We start from the raw sequence: 23,245 nt of genomic DNA on the forward strand, positions 1-23,245 counted from the left end.
ACTACTCCCATACCTCCTGCGCCATACCGCTGCATCACACTACTCCCATACCGCTGCATCACACTACTCCCATACCGCTGCGTCACACTACTCCCATACCCCCTACGCTATACCGCTGCGTCACACTACTCCCATACCTCCTGCGCCATACGGCTGCATCACACTACTCCCATACCGCTGCGTCACACTACTCCCATACCGCTGCGTCACACTACTCCCATACACCCTGCGCCATACCGCTGCGTCACACTACTCCCATACACCTCGCTCCATAACGCTGCATCACACTACTCCCATACCCCCTGTGCCATACCGCAACGTCACAATACTCCCATACCCCCTGCACTATACCGCTGCGTCACTCTACTCCCATACCCCCTGCGCCATACCGCTGCGTCACACTACTCCCATACCCCCTGTGCCATACCGCTGCGTCACACTACTCCCATACCCCCTGTGCCATACCGCTGCGTCACACTACTCCCATACCGCTGCATCACACTACTCCCATATCTTATGCGCCATTCCGCTGCGTCACACTACTCCCATACCCCCTGCGCCATACCGCTGCGTCACACTACTCCCATACCCCCTGCACTATACCGCTGCATCACACTACTCCCATACCCCCTGCGCTATACCGCTGCATCACACTACTCCCATACTACTGCGTAACACTACTTCCATACACCTCGCGCCATACCACTGCGTCACACTACTCCCATACCCCCTGCGCCATACCGCTGCGTTACACTACTCCCATACCCCCTGCGCCATACCGCTATGTCACACTACTCCCATGCCCCCTGCACTATACCGCTTCATCACACTACTCCCATACCCCCTGCGCCATACCGCTGCGTCACGCTACTCCCATACACCTCGCGCCATACTGCTGCGTCACACTACTTCCATAACCCCTGTGCCATACCGCTACGTCACACTACTCCCATACCCCCTGCGTCATACCGCTGCGTCACACTCCTCCATACCTGATGCGCCATACCGCTGCGTCACACTACTCCCATACCCCCTGCGCCATACCGCTGCGTCACACTACTCCCATACCCCCTGCGCCATACCGCTGCGTTACACTACTCCCATACCCCCTGCGCCATACCGCTGCGTCACACTACTCCCATACCCCCTGCGCCATACCGCTGCGTCACACTACTCCCATACCCCCTGCGCCATACCGCTGCGTCACACTACTCCCATACCCTCTGCATCATACAGCTGCGTCACACTACTCCCATACCCCCTGCGTCATATCGCTGCGTCACACTACTCCTATACCCCCTGCGCCATACCGCTGCGTCACACTACTCCTATACCCCCTGCGCCATACCGATGCGTCACACTACTCCCATACCCCCTGCGTCATATCGCTGCGTCACACTACTCCTATACCCCCTGCACCATACCGCTGCTTCACACTACTCCCATACACCCCTGCGCCATACCGCTGCGTTACACTACTCCCATACCCCCTGCGCCATACCGCTGCGTCACACTACTCCCATACCCCCTGCGCCATACCGCTGCGTCACACTACTCCCATACCCCCTGCGCCATACCGCTGCGTCACACTACTCCCATACCCCCTGCGTCATACCGCTGCGTCACACTACTCCTATACCCCCTGCGCCATACCGCTGCGTCACACTACTCCTATACTCCCTGCGCCATACCGCTGCGTCACACTACTCCCATACCGCCTGCGCCATACCGCTGCGTCACACTACTCCCATACCGCCTGCGCCATACCGCTGCTTCACACTACTCCCATACACCCCTGCGCTATACCGCTGCTTCACACTACTCCCATACACCCCTGCGCTATACCGCTGCGTCACACTACTCCCATACCCCCTGCGCCATACTGATGCGTCACACTACTCCCATACCCCTGCGCTATACCGCCGCGTCACACTACTTCCATACGGCGCAGGGGGCGCCATACCGCTGCCTCACACTACTCCCATACCCCCTGCACTATACCGCTGCGTCACACTACTCCCATACCCCCTGCACTATACCGCTGCGTTACACTACTCCCATACCCCCTACACCATACCGCTGCGTCACACTACTCCCATACCCCTGCACCATACCGCTACGTCACACTGCTCCCAAACCGCCTGCGCCATACCGCTGCATCACACTGCTCCCATACCGCCTGTGCCATACCGCTGCGTCACACTACTCCCATAACCCCTGCGCCATACCGCTGCGTCACACTACTCCCATACACCCCTGCGCCATACCACTGCGTCACACTACTCCCATACACCCCTGCGACATACCGCTTCGTCACACCGCTGCGTCACACTACTCCCATACCCCCTGCGCTATACCGCTGCGTCACACTACTTCCATACGGCGCAGGGGGCGCCATACCGCTGCCTCACACTACTCCCATACCCGCTGCACTATACCGCTGCGTCACACTACTCCCATACATACACTATACCGCTGCGTCACACTACTCCCATACCCCCTGCACTATACCGCTGCGTCACACTACTCCCATACCTGCTGCACTATACCGCTGCGTCACACTACTCCCATACCCCCTGCACTATACCGCTGCGTCACACTACTCCCAGGGTATATATAAGAGGGACAGGGGGTGTCATGGCTGCAGGTAGTGTTATTACATTAGTCTGACTGTGCTGTGTACACTTGTGGGGCATGCTGGAACTTGTAGTTCCACCACAGTTGCAGATTACCTGGTATAAGGGGAGATATATAAGGTGCTGAGTGAGTGGGAGCTGCAGCCTCAGCCATGCACTGCTGCTGCTATATCACTATACTGATATCAATGTGTCCTATACACTGTAACATGGCCGCTTCGCGCTGCTGGTGTTTGGTCCCGCTCCGCGTCCCGTAGCTGCGGCTATTGGCGCCAAATCCTCCTGCTGCTGCTGCTCGCTGGTGATGGGACGTGACGTGACGGGAGAGGAAGTAACGCGACATCATGGCGGCGGAGAGCGAGAGGCACTTCTCACACACACAGGTAGCGTCCTATCAGCGGGAGTGTTAACCGGACGCAGACCCTAACCCCGGCCCCGGCGACTACACGTAGCCTCACACTGCCGCCCACTGACCGTATGAGAGTGGCAGCGCTGTCTGTAGTGTTCCTACGCGCACACCGCCACCTACTGGCTACTGCCTGTATAACAGCGCTGCCCATATTGTTACTATGCTTACACTGCCACCTACTGGCTGCTGCCTGTATAACAGCACATACTGTTACTGTGCACACACCGCCACCTACTGGCTGCTGCTGGTATAACAGCGCTGTCCATACTGTAACTGTGCACACACCGCCACCTACTGTCTGCTGCTTGTATAACAGCGCTGTCCATACTGTTACTATGTGCACACTGCCACCTACTGGCTGCTGCCTGTATAACAGCGCTGTCCATACTGTTACTATGTGCACACTGCCACCTACTGGCTGCTGCCTCTATAACAGCGCTGTCCATACTGTTACTATGTGCACAGCGCCACCTACTGGCTGCTGCCTGTATAACAGTGCTGTCCATACTGTTACTGTGCACACACCGCCACCTACTGGCTGCTGCTGGTATAACAGTGCTGTCCATACTGTTACTGTGCTCACTGCCACCTACTGGCTGCAACTTGTATAACAGCGCTGTCCATACTGTTACTGTGTGCACACCGCCACCTACTGGCTGCTGCTTGTATAACAGCGCTGTCCATACTGTTACTGTGCGCACACCGCCACCTACTGGCTGCTGCCTGTATAACAGCGCTGTCCATACTGTTACTGTGCGCACACCGCCACCTACTGGCTGCTGCTTGTATAACAGCGCTGTCCATACTGTTATGTGTGCACACACCGCCACCTACTGGCTGCTGCTTGTATAACAGCGCTGTCCATACTGTTACTGTGCGCACACCGCCACCTACTGGCTGCTGCCTGTATAACAGCGTTGTCCATACTGTTACTGTGCGCACACCGCCACCTACTGGCTGCTGCCTGTATAACAGCGCTGTCCATACAGTTACTGTGTGCACACCGCCACCTACTGGCTGCTGCTGGTATAACAGCGCTGTCCATACTGTAACTGTGCACACACCGCTACCTACTGGCTGCTGCCTGTATAACAGCGCTGTCCATACTGTTACTGTGTGCACACCGCCACCTACTGGCTGCTGCTGGTATAACAGCGCTGTCCATACTGTAACTGTGCACACACCGCCACCTACTGGCTGCTGCCTGTATAACAGCGCTGCCCATACTATTACTGTGCGCACACCGCCACCTACTGGCTGCTGCCTGTATAACAGCGCTGCCCATACTATTACTGTGCGCACACCGCCACCTACTGGCTGCTGCTTGTATAACAGCGCTGTCCATACTGTTATGTGTGCACACACCGCCACCTACTGGCTGCTGCTTGTATAACAGCGCTGTCCATACTGTTACTGTGCGCACACCGCCACCTACTGGCTGCTGCCTGTATAACAGCGTTGTCCATACTGTTACTGTGCGCACACCGCCACCTACTGGCTGCTGCCTGTATAACAGCGCTGTCCATACAGTTACTGTGTGCACACCGCCACCTACTGGCTGCTGCTGGTATAACAGCGCTGTCCATACTGTAACTGTGCACACACCGCTACCTACTGGCTGCTGCCTGTATAACAGCGCTGTCCATACAGTTACTGTGTGCACACCGCCACCTACTGGCTGCTGCTGGTATAACAGCGCTGTCCATACTGTAACTGTGCACACACCGCCACCTACTGGCTGCTGCCTGTATAACAGCGCTGCCCATACTATTACTGTGCGCACACCGCCACCTACTGGCTGCTGCCTGTATAACAGCGCTGTCCATACTGTTACTGTGCGCACACCGCCACCTACTGGCTGCTGCTGGTATAACAGCGCTGTCCATTCAGTTACTGTGTGCACACCGCCACCTACTGGCTGCTGCCTGTATAACAGCGCTGTCCATACTGTTACTGTGCGCACACCGCCACCTACTGGCTGCTGCCTGTATAACAGCGTTGTCCATACTGTTACTGTGCGCACACCGCCACCTACTGGCTGCTGGTTACGGTATGAATGGTCGACCATGTTATGGTCGACAGTCATTAGGTCGACCACTATTGGTCGACATTGACATGGTCAACATGGACACATGGTCGACACATGAAAATGGTCGACACATGAAAGGTCGACATATGAAAAGGTCGACATGAGTTTTTTAACTTTTTTGGGTGTCGTTTCTTGCGTAAAGTGACTGGGAACCCCAATTAGTACACCGCGTCCCCTCGCATGGCTCGCTTCGCTCGCCATGCTTCGGGCATGGTGCCTTCGCTCCGCTACCGCTTCGCTCGGCATACTTTACCGTTCCAATTGTAGTCCATGTGGATCGTACAGTATGGAAAAGTTCCCCAAAAGAAAAAAAAGTAAAAAAACCCACGTCGACCTTTTCATGTGTCGACCTTTCATGTGTCGACCATGTGTCCATGTCGACCATGTCAATGTCGACCTAATGACTGTCGACCATAACATGGTCGACCATGTAAACGGATACCCTGGCTGCTGCCTGTATAACAGCACTGTCCATACTGTTACTGTGCACAGCGCCACCTATTGTCTGCTGCCAGTATAACAGCGCTGTCCCTACTGTTACTGTGTGCACACCGCCACCTACTGGCTGCTGCTTGTATAACAGCGCTGCCCATATACTGTTACTGTGCGCACACTGCCACCTACTGGCTGCTGCTTGTATAACAGCGCTGTCCATACTGTTACTGTGCTCACACCGCCACCTTCTGGCTGCTGCCTGTATAACAGCGCTGTCCATACTGTTACTGTGCTCACACCGCCACCTACTGGCTGCTGCCTGTATAACAGCGCTGTCCATACTGTTACTGAGCACACACCGCCACCTACTGGCTGCTGCCTGTATAACAGCGCTGTCCATACTGTTACTGTGCGCACCCCGCCACCTACTGGCTGCTGCCTGTATAACAGCGCTGTCCATACTGTTACTGTGCGCACCCCGCCACCTACTGGCTGCTGCCTGTATAACAGCGCTGTATATACTGTTACTGTGCACACACTGCCACCTACTGGCTGCTGCCTGTATAACAGCGCTGTCCATACTGTTACTGTGCGCACACCGCCACCTACTGGCTGCTGCCTGTATAACAGCGCTGTCCATACTGTTACTGTGCGCACACCGCCACCTACTGACTGCTGCTGGTATAACAGTGCTGCCCATACTATTACTGTGCGCACACCGCCACCTACTGGCTGCTGCCTGTATAACAGCACTGTCCATACTGTTACTGTGCGCACACCGCCACCTACTGGCTGCTGCTGGTATAACAGCGCTGTCCATACTGTTACTGTGCGCACACCGCCACCTACTGGCTGCTGCCTGTATAACAGCGCTGTCCATACTGTTACTGTGCGCACACCGCCACCTACTGGCTGCTGCCTGTATAACAGCGCTGTCCATACTGTTACTGTGCTCACACCGCCACCTTCTGGCTGCTGCCTGTATAACAGCGCTGTCCATACTGTTACTGTGCGCACACCGCCACCTACTGGCTGCTGCCTGTATAACAGCGCTGCCCATACTGTTACTGTGCTCACACCGCCATCTACTGGCTGCTGCCTGTATAACAGCGCTGTCCATACTGTTACTGTGCGCACACCGCCACCTTCTGGCTGCTGCCTGTATAACAGCGCTGTCCATACTGTTACTGTGCTCACACCGCCACCTTCTGGCTGCTGCCTGTATAACAGCGCTGTCCATACTGTTACTGTGCTCACACCGCCACCTACTGGCTGCTGCCTGTATAACAGCGCTGTCCATACTGTTACTGAGCACACACCGCCACCTACTGGCTGCTGCCTGTATAACAGCGCTGTCCATACTGTTACTGTGCGCACCCCGCCACCTACTGGCTGCTGCCTGTATAACAGCGCTGTCCATACTGTTACTGTGCGCACCCCGCCACCTACTGGCTGCTGCCTGTATAACAGCGCTGTATATACTGTTACTGTGCACACACTGCCACCTACTGGCTGCTGCCTGTATAACAGCGCTGTCCATACTGTTACTGTGCGCACACCGCCACCTACTGGCTGCTGCCTGTATAACAGCGCTGTCCATACTGTTACTGTGCGCACACCGCCACCTACTGACTGCTGCTGGTATAACAGTGCTGCCCATACTATTACTGTGCGCACACCGCCACCTACTGGCTGCTGCCTGTATAACAGCACTGTCCATACTGTTACTGTGCGCACACCGCCACCTACTGGCTGCTGCTGGTATAACAGCGCTGTCCATACTGTTACTGTGCGCACACCGCCACCTACTGGCTGCTGCCTGTATAACAGCGCTGTCCATACTGTTACTGTGCGCACACCGCCACCTACTGGCTGCTGCCTGTATAACAGCGCTGTCCATACTGTTACTGTGCTCACACCGCCACCTTCTGGCTGCTGCCTGTATAACAGCGCTGTCCATACTGTTACTGTGCGCACACCGCCACCTACTGGCTGCTGCCTGTATAACAGCGCTGCCCATACTGTTACTGTGCTCACACCGCCATCTACTGGCTGCTGCCTGTATAACAGCGCTGTCCATACTGTTACTGTGCGCACACCGCCACCTACTGGCTGCTGCCTGTATAACAGCGCTGCCCATACTGTTACTGTGCTCACACCGCCATCTACTGGCTGCTGCCTGTATAACAGCGCTGTATATACTGTTACTGTGCGCACACGCCACCTACTGGCTGCTGCCTGTATAACAGTGCTGTATATACTGTTACTGTGCGCACACGCCACCTACTGGCTGCTGCCTGTATAACAGCACTGTCCATACTGTTACTGTGCTCACACCGCAACCTACTGACTGCTGCCTGTATAACAGCGCTGTATATACTGTTACTGTGCGCACACTGCCACCTACTGGCTGCTGCTTGTATAACAGCGCTGCCCATACTGTTACTGTGCGCACACCGCCACCTACTGGCTGCAACTTGTATAACAGCGCTGTCCATACTGTTACTGTGCTCACACCGCCACCTACTGGCTGCTGCCTGTATAACAGCGCTGTATATACTGTTACTGTGCGCACACTGCCACCTACTGGCTGCTGCCTGTATAACAGTGCTGTCCATACTGTTACTGTGCTCACACCGCCACCTACTGGCTGCTGCCTGTATAACAGCGCTGTATATACTGTTACTGTGCGCACACCGCCACCTTCTGGCTGCTGCCTGTATAACAGCACTGTCCATACTGTTACTGTGCACACACTGCCACCTACTGTCTGCTGCCTGTATAACAGCGCTGTCCATACTGTTACTGTGCTCACACCGCCACCTACTGGCTGCTGCCTGTATAACAGCGCTGTATATACTGTTACTGTGCGCACACTGCCACCTACTGGCTGCTGCCTGTATAACAGCGCTGTATATACTGTTACTGTGCTCACACTGCCACCTACTGGCTGCTGCCTGTATAACAGCGCTGTATATACTGTTACTGTGCGCACACTGCCACCTACTGGCTGCTGCCTGTATAACAGCGCTGTATATACTGTTACTGTGCGCACACTGCCACCTACTGGCTGCTGCCTGTATAACAGCGCTGTCCATACTGTTACTGTGCTCACACCGCCACCTACTGGCTGCTGCCTGTATAACAGCGCTGTATATACTGTTACTGTGCGCACACTGCCACCTACTGGCTGCTGCTTGTATAACAGCGCTGCCCATATACTGTTACTGTGCGCACACCGCCACCTTCTGGCTGCTGCCTGTATAACAGCACTGTCCATACTGTTACTGTGCACACACTGCCACCTACTGTCTGCTGCCTGTATAACAGCGCTTTATATACTTTTACTGTGCTCACACAGCCACCTACTGGCTGCTGCCTGTATAACAGCGCTTTATATACTTTTACTGTGCTCACACAGCCACCTACTGGCTGCTGCCTGTATAACAGCGCTTTATATACTGTTACTGTGCTCACACAGCCACCTACTGGCTGCTGCCTGTATAACAGCGCTTTATATACTTTTACTGTGCTCACACAGCCACCTACTGGCTGCTGCCTGTATAACAGCGCTGCACATACTGTTACTGTGCACACACTGCCACCTACTGTCTGCTGCCTGTATAACAGCGCTGCTCATAGTGTTACTGTGCGCACACCGCCACCTACTGGCTGCTGCCTGTATAACAGCGCTGTCCATACTTTTACTGTGCGCACACCGCCACCTACTGGCTGCTGCCTGTATAACAGCGCTGCCCATACTGATACTGTGCTCACACCGTCACCTACTGTCTGCTGCCTGTATAACAGCGCTGTCCATACTGTTACTGTGCTCACACTGTCACCTACTGGCTGCTGCCTGTATAACAGCACTGTCCATACTGTTACAATGCGCACACCGCCACCTACTGGCTGCTGCCTGTATAACAGCACTGTCCATACTGTTACAATGCGCACACCGCCACCTACTGGCTGCTGCCTGTATAACAGCACTGTCCATACTGTTACAATGCGCACACCGCCACCTACTGGCTGCTGCCTGTATAACAGCGCTGTCCATACTGTTACTATGCTCACACCGCCACCTACTGGCTGCCGCCTGTATAACAGCACTTGTATAACAGCACTGTCCATACTGTAACTGTGCGCACACCGCCACCTACTGGCTGCTGCCTGTAAAACAGCGCTTGTATAACAGCACTGTCCATACTGTAACTGTGCGCACACCGCCACCTACTGGCTGCTGCCTGTATAACAGCGCTTGTATAACAGCACTGTCCATACTGTAACTGTGCGCACACCGCCACCTACTGGCTGCTGCCTGTAAAACAGCGCTGCCCATAGTGTAACTGTGCGCACACTGCCACCTACTGGCTGCTGCCTGTAAAACAGCGCTGCCCATACTGTTACTGTGCACACCGCCACCTACTGGCTGCTGCCTGTATAACAGCGCTGTCCATACTGTTACTGTGCGCACACCGCCACCTACTGGCTGCAACTTGTATAACAGCGCTGTCCATACTGTTACTGTGCTCACACCGCCACCTACTGGCTGCTGCCTGTATAACAGCACTGTCCATACTGTTACTGTGCGCACACCGCCACCTACTGGCTGCAACTTGTATAACAGCGCTGTCCATACTGTTACTGTGCTCACACCGCCACCTACTGGCTGCTGCCTGTATAACAGCGCTGTATATACTGTTACTGTGCGCACACCGCCACCTACTGGCTGCTGCCTGTATAACAGCGCTGTCCATACTGTTACTGTGCTCACACTGCCACCTACTGGCTGCTGCTTGTATAACAGCGCTGCCCATATACTGTTACTGTGCGCACACCGCCACCTTCTGGCTGCTGCTTGTATAACAGCGCTGCCCATATACTGTTACTGTGCGCACACCGCCACCTTCTGGCTGCTGCCTGTATAACAGCACTGTCCATACTGTTACTGTGCACACACTGCCACCTACTGTCTGCTGCCTGTATAACAGCGCTGTCCTTACTATTACTGAGCACACACCGCCACCTACTGGCTGCTGCCTGTATAACAGCGCTGTCCATACTGTTACTATGTGCACACTGCCACCTACTGGCTGCTGCCTGTATAACAGCGCTTTATATACTGTTACTGTGCTCACACAGCCACCTACTGGCTGCTGCCTGTATAACAGCGCTTTATATACTTTTACTGTGCTCACACAGCCACCTACTGGCTGCTGCCTGTATAACAGCGCTGCACATACTGTTACTGTGCACACACTGCCACCTACTGTCTGCTGCCTGTATAACAGCGCTGCTCATAGTGTTACTGTGCGCACACCGCCACCTACTGGCTGCTGCCTGTATAACAGCACTGTCCATACTGTTACTGTGCGCACACCGCCACCTACTGGCTGCTGCCTGTATAACAGCGCTGTCCATACTGTTACTGTGCGCACACTGCCACCTACTGTCTGCTGCTGGTATAACAGTGCTGTATATACTGTTACTGTGCGCACACGCCACCTACTGGCTGCTGCCTGTATAACAGTGCTGTATATACTGTTACTGTGCGCACACGCCACCTACTGGCTGCTGCCTGTATAACAGCACTGTCCATACTGTTACTGTGCTCACACCGCCACCTACTGACTGCTGCCTGTATAACAGCGCTGTATATACTGTTACTGTGCGCACACCGCCACCTACTGTCTGCTGCCTGTATAACAGCGCTGTATATACTGTTACTGTGCTCACACTGCCACCTACTGGCTGCTGCCTGTATAACAGCGCTGTCCCTACTGTTACTATGTGCACACCGCCACCTACTGGCTGCTGCCTGTATAACAGCGCTGTCCATACTGTTACTGTGCGCACACCGCCACCTACTGGCTGCTGCTGGTATAACAGCGCTGTCCATACTGTTACTGTGCGCACACCGCCACCTACTGGCTGCTGCCTGTATAACAGCACTGTCCATACTGTTACTGTGCGCACACCGCCACCTACTGGCTGCTGCCTGTATAACAGCACTGTCCATACTGTTACTGTGCGCACACCGCCACCTACTGGCTGCTGCTGGTATAACAGCGCTGTCCATACTGTTACTGTGCTCACTGCCACCTACTGGCTGCAACCTGTATAACAGCGCTGTCCATACTGTTACTGTGCGCACACCGCCACCTACTGGCTGCAACTTGTATAACAGCGCTGTCCATACTGTTACTGTGCTCACACCGCCACCTACTGGCTGCTGCCTGTATAACAGCACTGTCCATACTGTTACTGTGAGCACACCGCCACCTACTGGCTGCTGCCTGTATAACAGCGCTGTCCATACTGTTTCTGTGCGCACACCGCCACCTACTGGCTGCTGCTGGTATAACAGCGCTGTCCATACTGTTACTGTGCTCACACTGCCACCTACTGGCTGCTGCTTGTATAACAGCGCTGCCCATATACTGTTACTGTGCGCACACCGCCACCTTCTGGCTGCTGCCTGTATAACAGCACTGTCCATACTGTTACTGTGCACACACTGCCACCTACTGTCTGCTGCCTGTATAACAGCGCTGTCCATACTGTTACTGTGCTCACACCGCCACCTACTGGCTGCTGCCTGTATAACAGCGCTGTATATACTGTTACTGTGCGCACACTGCCACCTACTGGCTGCTGCCTGTATAACAGCGCTGTATATACTGTTACTGTGCTCACACTGCCACCTACTGGCTGCTGCCTGTATAACAGCGCTGTATATACTGTTACTGTGCGCACACTGCCACCTACTGGCTGCTGCCTGTATAACAGCGCTGTATATACTGTTACTGTGCGCACACTGCCACCTACTGGCTGCTGCCTGTATAACAGCGCTGTCCATACTGTTACTGTGCTCACACCGCCACCTACTGGCTGCTGCCTGTATAACAGCGCTGTATATACTGTTACTGTGCGCACACTGCCACCTACTGGCTGCTGCTTGTATAACAGCGCTGCCCATATACTGTTACTGTGCGCACACCGCCACCTTCTGGCTGCTGCCTGTATAACAGCACTGTCCATACTGTTACTGTGCACACACTGCCACCTACTGTCTGCTGCCTGTATAACAGCGCTGTCCTTACTGTTACTGAGCACACACCGCCACCTACTGGCTGCTGCCTGTATAACAGCGCTTTATATACTTTTACTGTGCTCACACAGCCACCTACTGGCTGCTGCCTGTATAACAGCGCTTTATATACTGTTACTGTGCTCACACAGCCACCTACTGGCTGCTGCCTGTATAACAGCGCTTTATATACTTTTACTGTGCTCACACAGCCACCTACTGGCTGCTGCCTGTATAACAGCGCTGCACATACTGTTACTGTGCACACACTGCCACCTACTGTCTGCTGCCTGTATAACAGCGCTGCTCATAGTGTTACTGTGCGCACACCGCCACCTACTGGCTGCTGCCTGTATAACAGCGCTGCACATACTGTTACTGTGCGCACACCGCCACCTACTGTCTGCTGCCTGTATAACAGCGCTGTCCATACTTTTACTGTGCGCACACCGCCACCTACTGGCTGCTGCCTGTATAACAGCGCTGCCCATACTGATACTGTGCTCACACCGTCACCTACTGTCTGCTGCCTGTATAACAGCGCTACCCATACTGTTACTGTGCTCACACTGTCACCTACTGGCTGCTGCCTGTATAACAGCACTGTCCATACTGTTACAATGCGCACACCGCCACCTACTGGCTGCTGCCTGTATAACAGCACTGTCCATACTGTTACAATGCGCACACCGCCACCTACTGGCTGCTGCCTGTATAACAGCGCTGTCCATACTGTTACTATGCTCACACCGCCACCTACTGGCTGCCGCCTGTATAACAGCGCTTGTATAACAGCACTGTCCATACTGTAACTGTGCGCACACCGCCACCTACTGGCTGCTGCCTGTAAAACAGCGCTTGTATAACAGCACTGTCCATACTGTAACTGTGCGCACACCGCCACCTACTGGCTGCTGCCTGTATAACAGCGCTTGTATAACAGCACTGTCCATACTGTAACTGTGCGCACACCGCCACCTACTGGCTGCTGCCTGTAAAACAGCGCTGCCCATAGTGTAACTGTGCGCACACTGCCACCTACTGGCTGCTGCCTGTAAAACAGCGCTGCCCATACTGTTACTGTGCGCACACCGCCACCTACTGGCTGCAACTTGTATAACAGCGCTGTCCATACTGTTACTGTGCGCACACCGCCACCTACTGGCTGCAACTTGTATAACAGCGCTGTCCATACTGTTACTGTGTGCACACTGCCACCTACTGGCTGCTGCCTGTATAACAGCGCTGTCCATACTGTTACTGTGCTCACACCGCCACCTACTGGCTGCTGCCTGTATAACAGCACTGTCCATACTGTTACTGTGCGCACACCGCCACCTACTGGCTGCAACTTGTATAACAGCGCTGTCCATACTGTTACTGTGCTCACACCGCCACCTACTGGCTGCTGCCTGTATAACAGCGCTGTATATACTGTTACTGTGCGCACACCGCCACCTACTGGCTGCTGCCTGTATAACAGCGCTGTCCATACTGTTACTGTGCTCACACTGCCACCTACTGGCTGCTGCTTGTATAACAGCGCTGCCCATATACTGTTACTGTGCGCACACCGCCACCTTCTGGCTGCTGCTTGTATAACAGCGCTGCCCATATACTGTTACTGTGCGCACACCGCCACCTTCTGGCTGCTGCCTGTATAACAGCACTGTCCATACTGTTACTGTGCACACACTGCCACCTACTGTCTGCTGCCTGTATAACAGCGCTGTCCTTACTGTTACTGAGCACACACCGCCACCTACTGGCTGCTGCCTGTATAACAGCGCTTTATATACTTTTACTGTGCTCACACAGCCACCTACTGGCTGCTGCCTGTATAACAGCGCTTTATATACTGTTACTGTGCTCACACAGCCACCTACTGGCTGCTGCCTGTATAACAGCGCTTTATATACTTTTACTGTGCTCACACAGCCACCTACTGGCTGCTGCCTGTATAACAGCGCTTTATATACTGTTACTGTGCTCACACAGCCACCTACTGGCTGTTGCCTGTATAACAGCGCTTTATATACTGTTACTGTGCTCACACAGCCACCTACTGTCTGCTGCCTGTATAACAGCGCTGCTCATAGTGTTACTGTGCGCACACCGCCACCTACTGGCTGCTGCCTGTATAACAGCGCTGCACATACTGTTACTGTGCGCACACCGCCACCTACTGGCTGCTGCCTGTATAACAGCGCTGTCCATACTTTTACTGTGCGCACACCGCCACCTACTGGCTGCTGCCTGTATAACAGCGCTGCCCATACTGATACTGTGCTCACACCGTCACCTACTGTCTGCTGCCTGTATAACAGCGCTGTCCATACTGTTACTGTGCTCACACTGTCACCTACTGGCTGCTGCCTGTATAACAGCACTGTCCATACTGTTACAATGCGCACACCGCCACCTACTGGCTGCTGCCTGTATAACAGCACTGTCCATACTGTTACAATGCGCACACCGCCACCTACTGGCTGCTGCCTGTATAACAGCGCTGTCCATACTGTTACTATGCTCACACCGCCACCTACTGGCTGCCGCCTGTATAACAGCGCTTGTATAACAGCACTGTCCATACTGTAACTGTGCGCACACCGCCACCTACTGGCTGCTGCCTGTAAAACAGCGCTTGTATAACAGCACTGTCCATACTGTAACTGTGCGCACACCGCCACCTACTGGCTGCTGCCTGTATAACAGCGCTTGTATAACAGCACTGTCCATACTGTAACTGTGCGCACACCGCCACCTACTGGCTGCTGCCTGTAAAACAGCGCTGCCCATAGTGTAACTGTGCGCACACTGCCACCTACTGGCTGCTGCCTGTAAAACAGCGCTGCCCATACTGTTACTGTGCACACCGCCACCTACTGGCTGCTGCCTGTATAACAGCGCTGTCCATACTGTTACTGTGCTCACACCGCCACCTACTGGCTGCTGCCTGTATAACAGCGCTGTCCATACTGTTACTGTGCTCACACCGCCACCTACTGGCTGCTGCCTGTATAACAGCGCTGCCCATACTGTTACTATGTGCACACTGCCACCTACTGTCTGCTGCCTGTATAACAGCGCTGTCCATACTGTTACTGTGCTCACACTGCCACCTACTGGCTGCTGCCTGTATAACCGCTGTCCATACTGTTACTGTGCTCACTGCCACCTACTGGCTGATGCCTGTATAACAACGCTGTACATACTGTTACTGTGCGCACACCGCCACCTACTGCCCGCTGCTGGTATAACAGCGCTGCCCATACTGTTACTGTGCGCACACCGCCAGCTACTGGCTGCTGCCTGTATAACAGCGCTGTCCATACTGTTACTGTGCTCACCGCCACCTACTGGCTGCTGCCTGTATAACAGCGCTGTCCATACTGTTACTGTGCTCACACTGCCACCTACTGGCTGCTGCCTGTATAACAGCGCTGTCCATACTGTTACTGTGCTCACTGCCACCTACTGGCTGCTGCCTGTATAACAGCGCTGACCATACTGTTACTGTGCGCACACCGCCACCTACTGGCTGCTGCCTGTATAACAACACTGTCCATACTGTTACAATGCGCACACCGCCACCTACTAGCTGCTGCCTGTATAACAGCGCTGTCCATACTGTTACTGTGCTCACACTGCCACCTACTGGCTGCTGCCTGTATAACAGCGCTGTCCATACTGTTACTGTGCTCACACTGCCACCTACTGGCTGCTGCCTGTATAACAGCGCTGTCCATACTGTTACTGTGCACACACCGCCACCTACTGGCTGCTGCCTGTATAACAGCGCTGTCCATACTGTTACTGTGCGCACACTGCCACCTACTGGCTGCTGGCTATATAACAGCGCTGTCCATACTGTTACTGTGCGCACACCGCCACTTACTGGCTGCTGCCTGTATAACAGCACTGTCCATACTGTTACTGTGCTCACACCGTCACCTACTGGCTGCTGCCTGTATAACAGCGCTGTCCATACTGTTACTGTGCTCACACTGCCACCTACTGGCTGCTGCCTGTATAACAGCGCTGTCCATACTGTTACTGTGCTCACACTGCCACCTACTGGCTGCTGCCTGTATAACAGTGCTGTCCATACTGTTACTGTGCGCACACCGCCACCTACTGTCTGCTGCCTGTATAGCAGCACTGTCCATACTGTTACTGTGCTCACACCGCCACCTACTGGCTGCTGCCTGTATAACAGCGCTGTCCATACTGTTACTGTGCTCACACCGTCACCTACTGACAGCTGCCTGTATAACAGCGCTGCCCATACTGTTACTGTGCGCACACCGCCACCTACTGGCTGCTGCCTGTATAACAGCGCTGCCCATACTGTTACTGTGCACACCACCACCTACTGGCTGCTGCCTGTATAACAGCGCTGCCCATACTGTTACTGTGCTCACACTGCCACCTACTGTCTGCTGCCTGTATAACAGCGCTGTCCATACTGTTACTGTGCTCACACCGCCACCTACTGGCTGCTGCCTGTATAACAGTGCTGTCCATACTGTTACTGTGCGCACACCGCCACCTACTGGCTGCTGCCTGTATAACAGCGCTGTATATACTGTTACTGTGCACACACTGCCACCTACTGGCTGCTGCCTGTATAACAGCGCTGTCCATACTGTTACTGTGCTCACACCGTCACCTACTGACAGCTGCCTGTATAACAGCGCTGCCCATACTGTTACTGTGCGCACACCGCCACCTACTGGCTGCTGCCTGTATAACAGCGCTGCCCATACTGTTACTGTGCACACCACCACCTACTGGCTGCTGCCTGTATAACAGCGCTGTCCATACTGTTACTGTGCGCACACCGCCACCTACTGGCTGCTGCCTGTATAACAGCGCTGTCCATACTGTTACTGTGCTCACACCGCCAGCTACAGTCTGCTGCCTGTATAACAGCACTGTCCATACTGTTACTGTGCTCACACTGCCACCTACTGTCTGCTGCCTGTATAACAGCGCTGTCCATACTGTTACTGTGCTCACACCGCCAGCTACAGTCTGCTGCCTGTATAACAGCACTGTCCATACTGTTACTGTGCTCACACTGCCACCTACTGTCTGCTGCCTGTATAACAGCGCTGTCCATACTGTTACTGTGCTCACACCGCCAGCTACAGTCTGCTGCCTGTATAACAGCACTGTCCATACTGTTACTGTGCTCACACTGCCACCTACTGTCTGCTGCCTGTATAACAGCGCTGTCCATACTGTTACTGTGCACACCACCACCTACTGTCTGCTGCCTGTATAACAGCGCTGTCCATACTGTTACTGTGCGCACACCGCCACCTACTGGCTGCTGCCTGTATAACAGCACTGTCCATACTGTTACTGTGCTCACACCGCCACCTACTGGCTGCTGCCTGTATAACAGCGCTGTCCATACTGTTACTGTGCTCACACTGCCACCTACTGGCTACTGCCTGTATAACAGCGCTGCCCATACTGTTACTGTGCTCACACTGCCACCTACTGGCTGCTGCCTGTATAACAGCGCTGTCCATACTGTTACTGTGCTCACACTGCCATCTACTGGCTGCTACTTGTATAACAGCGCTGTATATACTGGTACTGTGCGCACACCGCCACCTACTGGCAGCGCTGTCCATACCGTTACTGTGCTCACACCCCCACCTACTGGCTGCTGCTGGTATAAAAGCGCTGCCCGTACTGTTACTGTGCTCACCGCCACCTTCTGGCTGCTGCCTGTATAACAGCGCTGTCCATACTGTTACTGTGCACACACTGCCACCTACTGGCTGCTGCCTATATAACAGCGCTGTATATACTGTTACTGTGCTCACACCGCCACCTACTGGCTGCTGCCTGTATAACAGCGCTGTCCTTACTGTTACTGTGCACACACCGCCACCTACTGGCTGCTGCCTGTATAACAGAGCTGCCCATACTGTTACTGTGCGCACACCGCCACCTACTGGCTGCTGCTTGTATAACAGCGCTGCCCATACTGTTACTGTGCTCACACTGCCACCTACTGGCTGCTGCCTGTATAACAGCGCTGTCCATACTGTTACTGTGCTCACACCGCCACCTACTGGCTGCTGCCTGTATAACAGCGCTGTCCATACTGTTACTGTGCTCACACCGCCACCTACTGGCTGCTGCCTGTATAACAGCGCTGTCCATACTGTTACTGTGCTCACACCGCCACCTACTGGCTGCTGCCTGTATAACAGCGCTGTCCATACTGTTACTGTGCTCACACCGCCATCTACTGGCTGCTACTTGTATAACAGCGCTGCACATACTGTTACTGTGCTCACACTGCCATCTACTGGCTGCTACTTGTATAACAGCGCTGCACATACTGTTACTGTGCTCACACCGCCACCCACTGGCTGATGCCTGTATAACAGCGCTGTCCATACTGTTACTGTGCTCACACCGCCACCTACTGGCTGATGCCTGTATAACAGCGCTGTCCATACTGTTACTGTGCTCACACCGCCACCTACTGGCTGCTGCCTGTATAACAGTGCTGTCCATACTGTTACTGTGCTCACTGCCACCTACTGGCTGCTGCCTATATAACAGCACTGTCCATACTGTTACTGTGCGCACACCACCACCTACTGTCTGCTGCCTGTATAACAGCACTGTCCATACTGTTACTGTGCTCACTGCCACCTACTGGCTGCTGCCTGTATAACAGCGCTGTCCATACTGTTACTGTGCTCACACCGCCACCTACTGGCTGCTACTTGTATAACAGCGCTGTCCATACTATTACTGTGCGCACACCGCCACCTACTGACAGCTGCCTGTATAACAGCGCTGTCCATACTGTTACTGTGCGCACACCGCCACCTACTGGCTGCTACTTGTATAACAGCGCTGTCCATACTGTTACTGAGCGCACACCGCCACCTACTGCCCGCTGCCTGTATAACAGCGCTGTCCATACTGTTACTGTGCTCACACCGCCACCTACTGTCTGCTGCCTGTATAACAGCGCTGTCCATACTGTTACTGTGCGCACACCTCCACCTACTGTCTGCTGCCTGTATAACAGCGCTGTATATACTGTTACTGTGCTCACACCGCCACCTTCTGGCTGCTGCCTGTATAACAGCACTGTCCATACTGTTACTGTGCACACACCGCCACCTACTGGCTGCTGCCTGTATAACAGCACTGTCCATACTGTTACTGTGCTCACACCGCCACCTACTGGCTGCTGCTGGTATAACAGCGCTGCCCATACTGTTACTGTGCACACACCGCCACCTACTGGCTGCTGCTGGTATAACAGCGCTGCCCATACTGTTACTGTGCACACACCGCCACCTACTGGCTGCTGCTGGTATAACAGCGCTGTCCATACTGTTACTGTGCTCACACTGCCACCTACTGGCTACTGCCTGTATAACAGCGCTGCCCATACTGTTACTGTGCTCACACTGCCACCTACTGGCTGCTGCCTGTATAACAGCGCTGTCCATACTGTTACTGTGCTCACACTGCCATCTACTGGCTGCTACTTGTATAACAGCGCTGTATATACTGGTACTGTGCGCACACCGCCACCTACTGGCAGCGCTGTCCATACCGTTACTGTGCTCACACCCCCACCTACTGGCTGCTGCTGGTATAAAAGCGCTGCCCGTACTGTTACTGTGCTCACCGCCACCTTCTGGCTGCTGCCTGTATAACAGCGCTGTCCATACTGTTACTGTGCACACACTGCCACCTACTGGCTGCTGCCTATATAACAGCGCTGTATATACTGTTACTGTGCTCACACCGCCACCTACTGGCTGCTGCCTGTATAACAGCGCTGTCCTTACTGTTACTGTGCACACACCGCCACCTACTGGCTGCTGCCTGTATAACAGAGCTGCCCATACTGTTACTGTGCGCACACCGCCACCTACTGGCTGCTGCCTGTATAACAGTGCTGTCCATACTGTTACTGTGCTCACACTGCCACCTACTGGCTGCTGCCTGTATAACAGCGCTGTCCATACTGTTACTGTGCTCACACCGCCACCTACTGGCTGCTGCCTGTATAACAGCGCTGTCCTTACTGTTACTGTGCACACACCGCCACCTACTGGCTGCTGCCTGTATAACAGAGCTGCCCATACTGTTACTGTGCGCACACCGCCACCTACTGGCTGCTGCCTGTATAACAGTGCTGTCCATACTGTTACTGTGCGCACACCGCCACCTACTGGCTGCTGCCTGTATAACAGAGCTGCCCATACTGTTACTGTGCGCACACCGCCACCTACTGGCTGCTGCCTGTATAACAGTGCTGTCCATACTGTTACTGTGCGCACACCGCCACCTACTGGCTGCTGCCTGTATAACAGAGCTGCCCATACTGTTACTGTGCGCACACCGCCACCTACTAGCTGCTGCTTGTATAACAGCGCTGCCCATACTGTTACTGTGCTCACACTGCCACCTACTGGCTGCTGCCTGTATAACAGCGCTGTCCATACTGTTACTGTGCACACACCGCCACCTACTGGCTGCTGCCTGTATAACAGCGCTGTCCATACTGTTACTGTGTGCACACTGCCACCTACTGGCTGCTGCCTGTATAACAGCGCTGTCCATACTGTTACTGTGCACACACCGCCACCTACTGGCTGCTGCCTGTATAACAGCGCTGTCCATACTGTTACTGTGTGCACACTGCCACCTACTGGCTGCTGCCTGTATAACAGCGCTGTACATACTGTTACTGTGCTCACTGCCACCTACTGTCTGCTGCCTGTATAACAGCGCTGTACATACTGTTACTGTGCTCACTGCCAGCTACTGGCTGCTGCCTGTATAACAGCGCTGTACGTACTGTTACTGTGCACACACTGCCACCTACTGGCTGCTGCCTGTATAACAGCGCTGCCCATACTGTTACTGTGCACACACCGCCACCTACTGGCTGCTGCTGTATAACAGCGCTGTCCATACTGTTACTGTGCTCACACCGCCACCTACTGACTGCTGCTGGTATAACAGCGCTGCCCATACTGTTACTGTGCTCACACCGCCACCTACTGGCTGCTGCCTGTATAACAGCGCTGCCCATACTATTACTGTGCTCACACCGCCACCTACTAGCTGCTGCCTGTATAACAGCGCTGTCCATACTGTTACTGTGCTCACACCGCCACCTACTAGCTGCTGCCTGTATAACAGCACTGTCCATACTGTTACTGTGCTCACACCGCCACCTACTAGCTGCTGCCTGTATAACAGCGCTGTCCATACTGTTACTATGCTCACACCGCCACCTACTAGCTGCTGCCTGTATAACAGTGCTGTCCATACTGTTACTGTGCGCACACCGCCACCTACTGGCTGCTGCCTGTATAACAGTGCTGTCCATACTGTTACTGTGCGCACACCGCCACCTACTGGCTGCTGCCTGTATAACAGCGCTGTCTATACTGTTACTGTGCGCACACCGCCACCTACTGGCTGCTGCCTGTATAACAGCGCTGCCCATACTGTTACTGTGCGCACACCGCTACCTACTAGCTGCTGCCTGTATAACAGCGCTGTCCATACCGTTACTGTGCTCACACCGCCACCTACTGGCTGCTGCCTGTATAACAGTGCTGCCCATACTATTACTGTGCTCACACCGCCATCTACTGGCTGCTGCCTGTATAACAGCGCTGTCCATACTGTTACTGTGCTCACACCGCCACCTACTGACTGCTGCTGGTATAACAGCGCTGCCCATACTGTTACTGTGCTCACACCGCCACCTACTGGCTGCTGCCTGTATAACAGCGCTGCCCATACTGTTACTGTGCTCACACTGCCACCTACTGTCTGCTGCCTGTATAACAGCGCTGTCCTTACTGTTACTGTGCACACACTGCCACCTACTGGCTGCTGCCTGTATAACAGCGCTGTCCATACCGTTACTGTGCTCACACCGCCACCTACTGGCTGCTGCCTGTATAACAGCGCTGTCCTTACTGTTACTGTGCACACACTGCCACCTACTGGCTGCTGCCTGTATAACAGCGCTGTCCATACCGTTACTGTGCTCACACCGCCACCTACTGGCTGCTGCCTGTATAACAGCGCTGCCCATACTATTATTGTGCTCACACCGCCATCTACTGGCTGCTGCCTGTATAACAGCGCTGTCCATACTGTTACTGTGCTCACACCGCCACCTACTGACTGCTGCTGGTATAACAGCGCTGCCCATACTGTTACTGTGCTCACACCGCCACCTACTGGCTGCTGCCTGTATAACAGCGCTGTCCATACTGTTACTGTGCGCACACCGCCACCTACTGACTGCTGCTGGTATAACAGCGCTGCCCATACTGTTACTATGTGCACACTGCCACCTACTGGCTGCTGCCTGTATAACAGCGCTGTCCATACTGTTACTGTGCGCACACCGCCACCTACTGACTGCTGCTGGTATAACAGCGCTGCCCATACTGTTACTGTGCTCACACCGCCACCTACTGGCTGCTGCCTGTATAACAGCGCTGTCCATACTGTTACTGTGCGCACACCGCCACCTACTGGCTGCTGCCTGT

At 54.2% G+C, this 23,245-nt stretch overlaps 1 protein-coding gene across 1 annotated transcript in view; it reads left to right on the top strand.

Annotated features, from left to right (window-relative positions):
* The first annotated feature begins 2,855 nt into the window (after positions 1–2,855).
* The window catches only part of CENPS (centromere protein S), a 67,909-nt gene continuing 47,519 nt past the window's right edge, over positions 2,856–23,245 (top strand). The window contains exon 1 of the mRNA XM_063943857.1: positions 2,856–3,019. Coding sequence (XP_063799927.1) covers positions 2,981–3,019 — 39 coding nt within the window. The 5' untranslated portion in view covers positions 2,856–2,980. The remainder of the gene's footprint in view (positions 3,020–23,245) is intronic.

The sequence above is a fragment of the Pseudophryne corroboree genome, chromosome 10 (assembly GCF_028390025.1).
Source record: "Pseudophryne corroboree isolate aPseCor3 chromosome 10, aPseCor3.hap2, whole genome shotgun sequence".
Lineage (NCBI taxonomy): Eukaryota > Metazoa > Chordata > Amphibia > Anura > Myobatrachidae > Pseudophryne > Pseudophryne corroboree.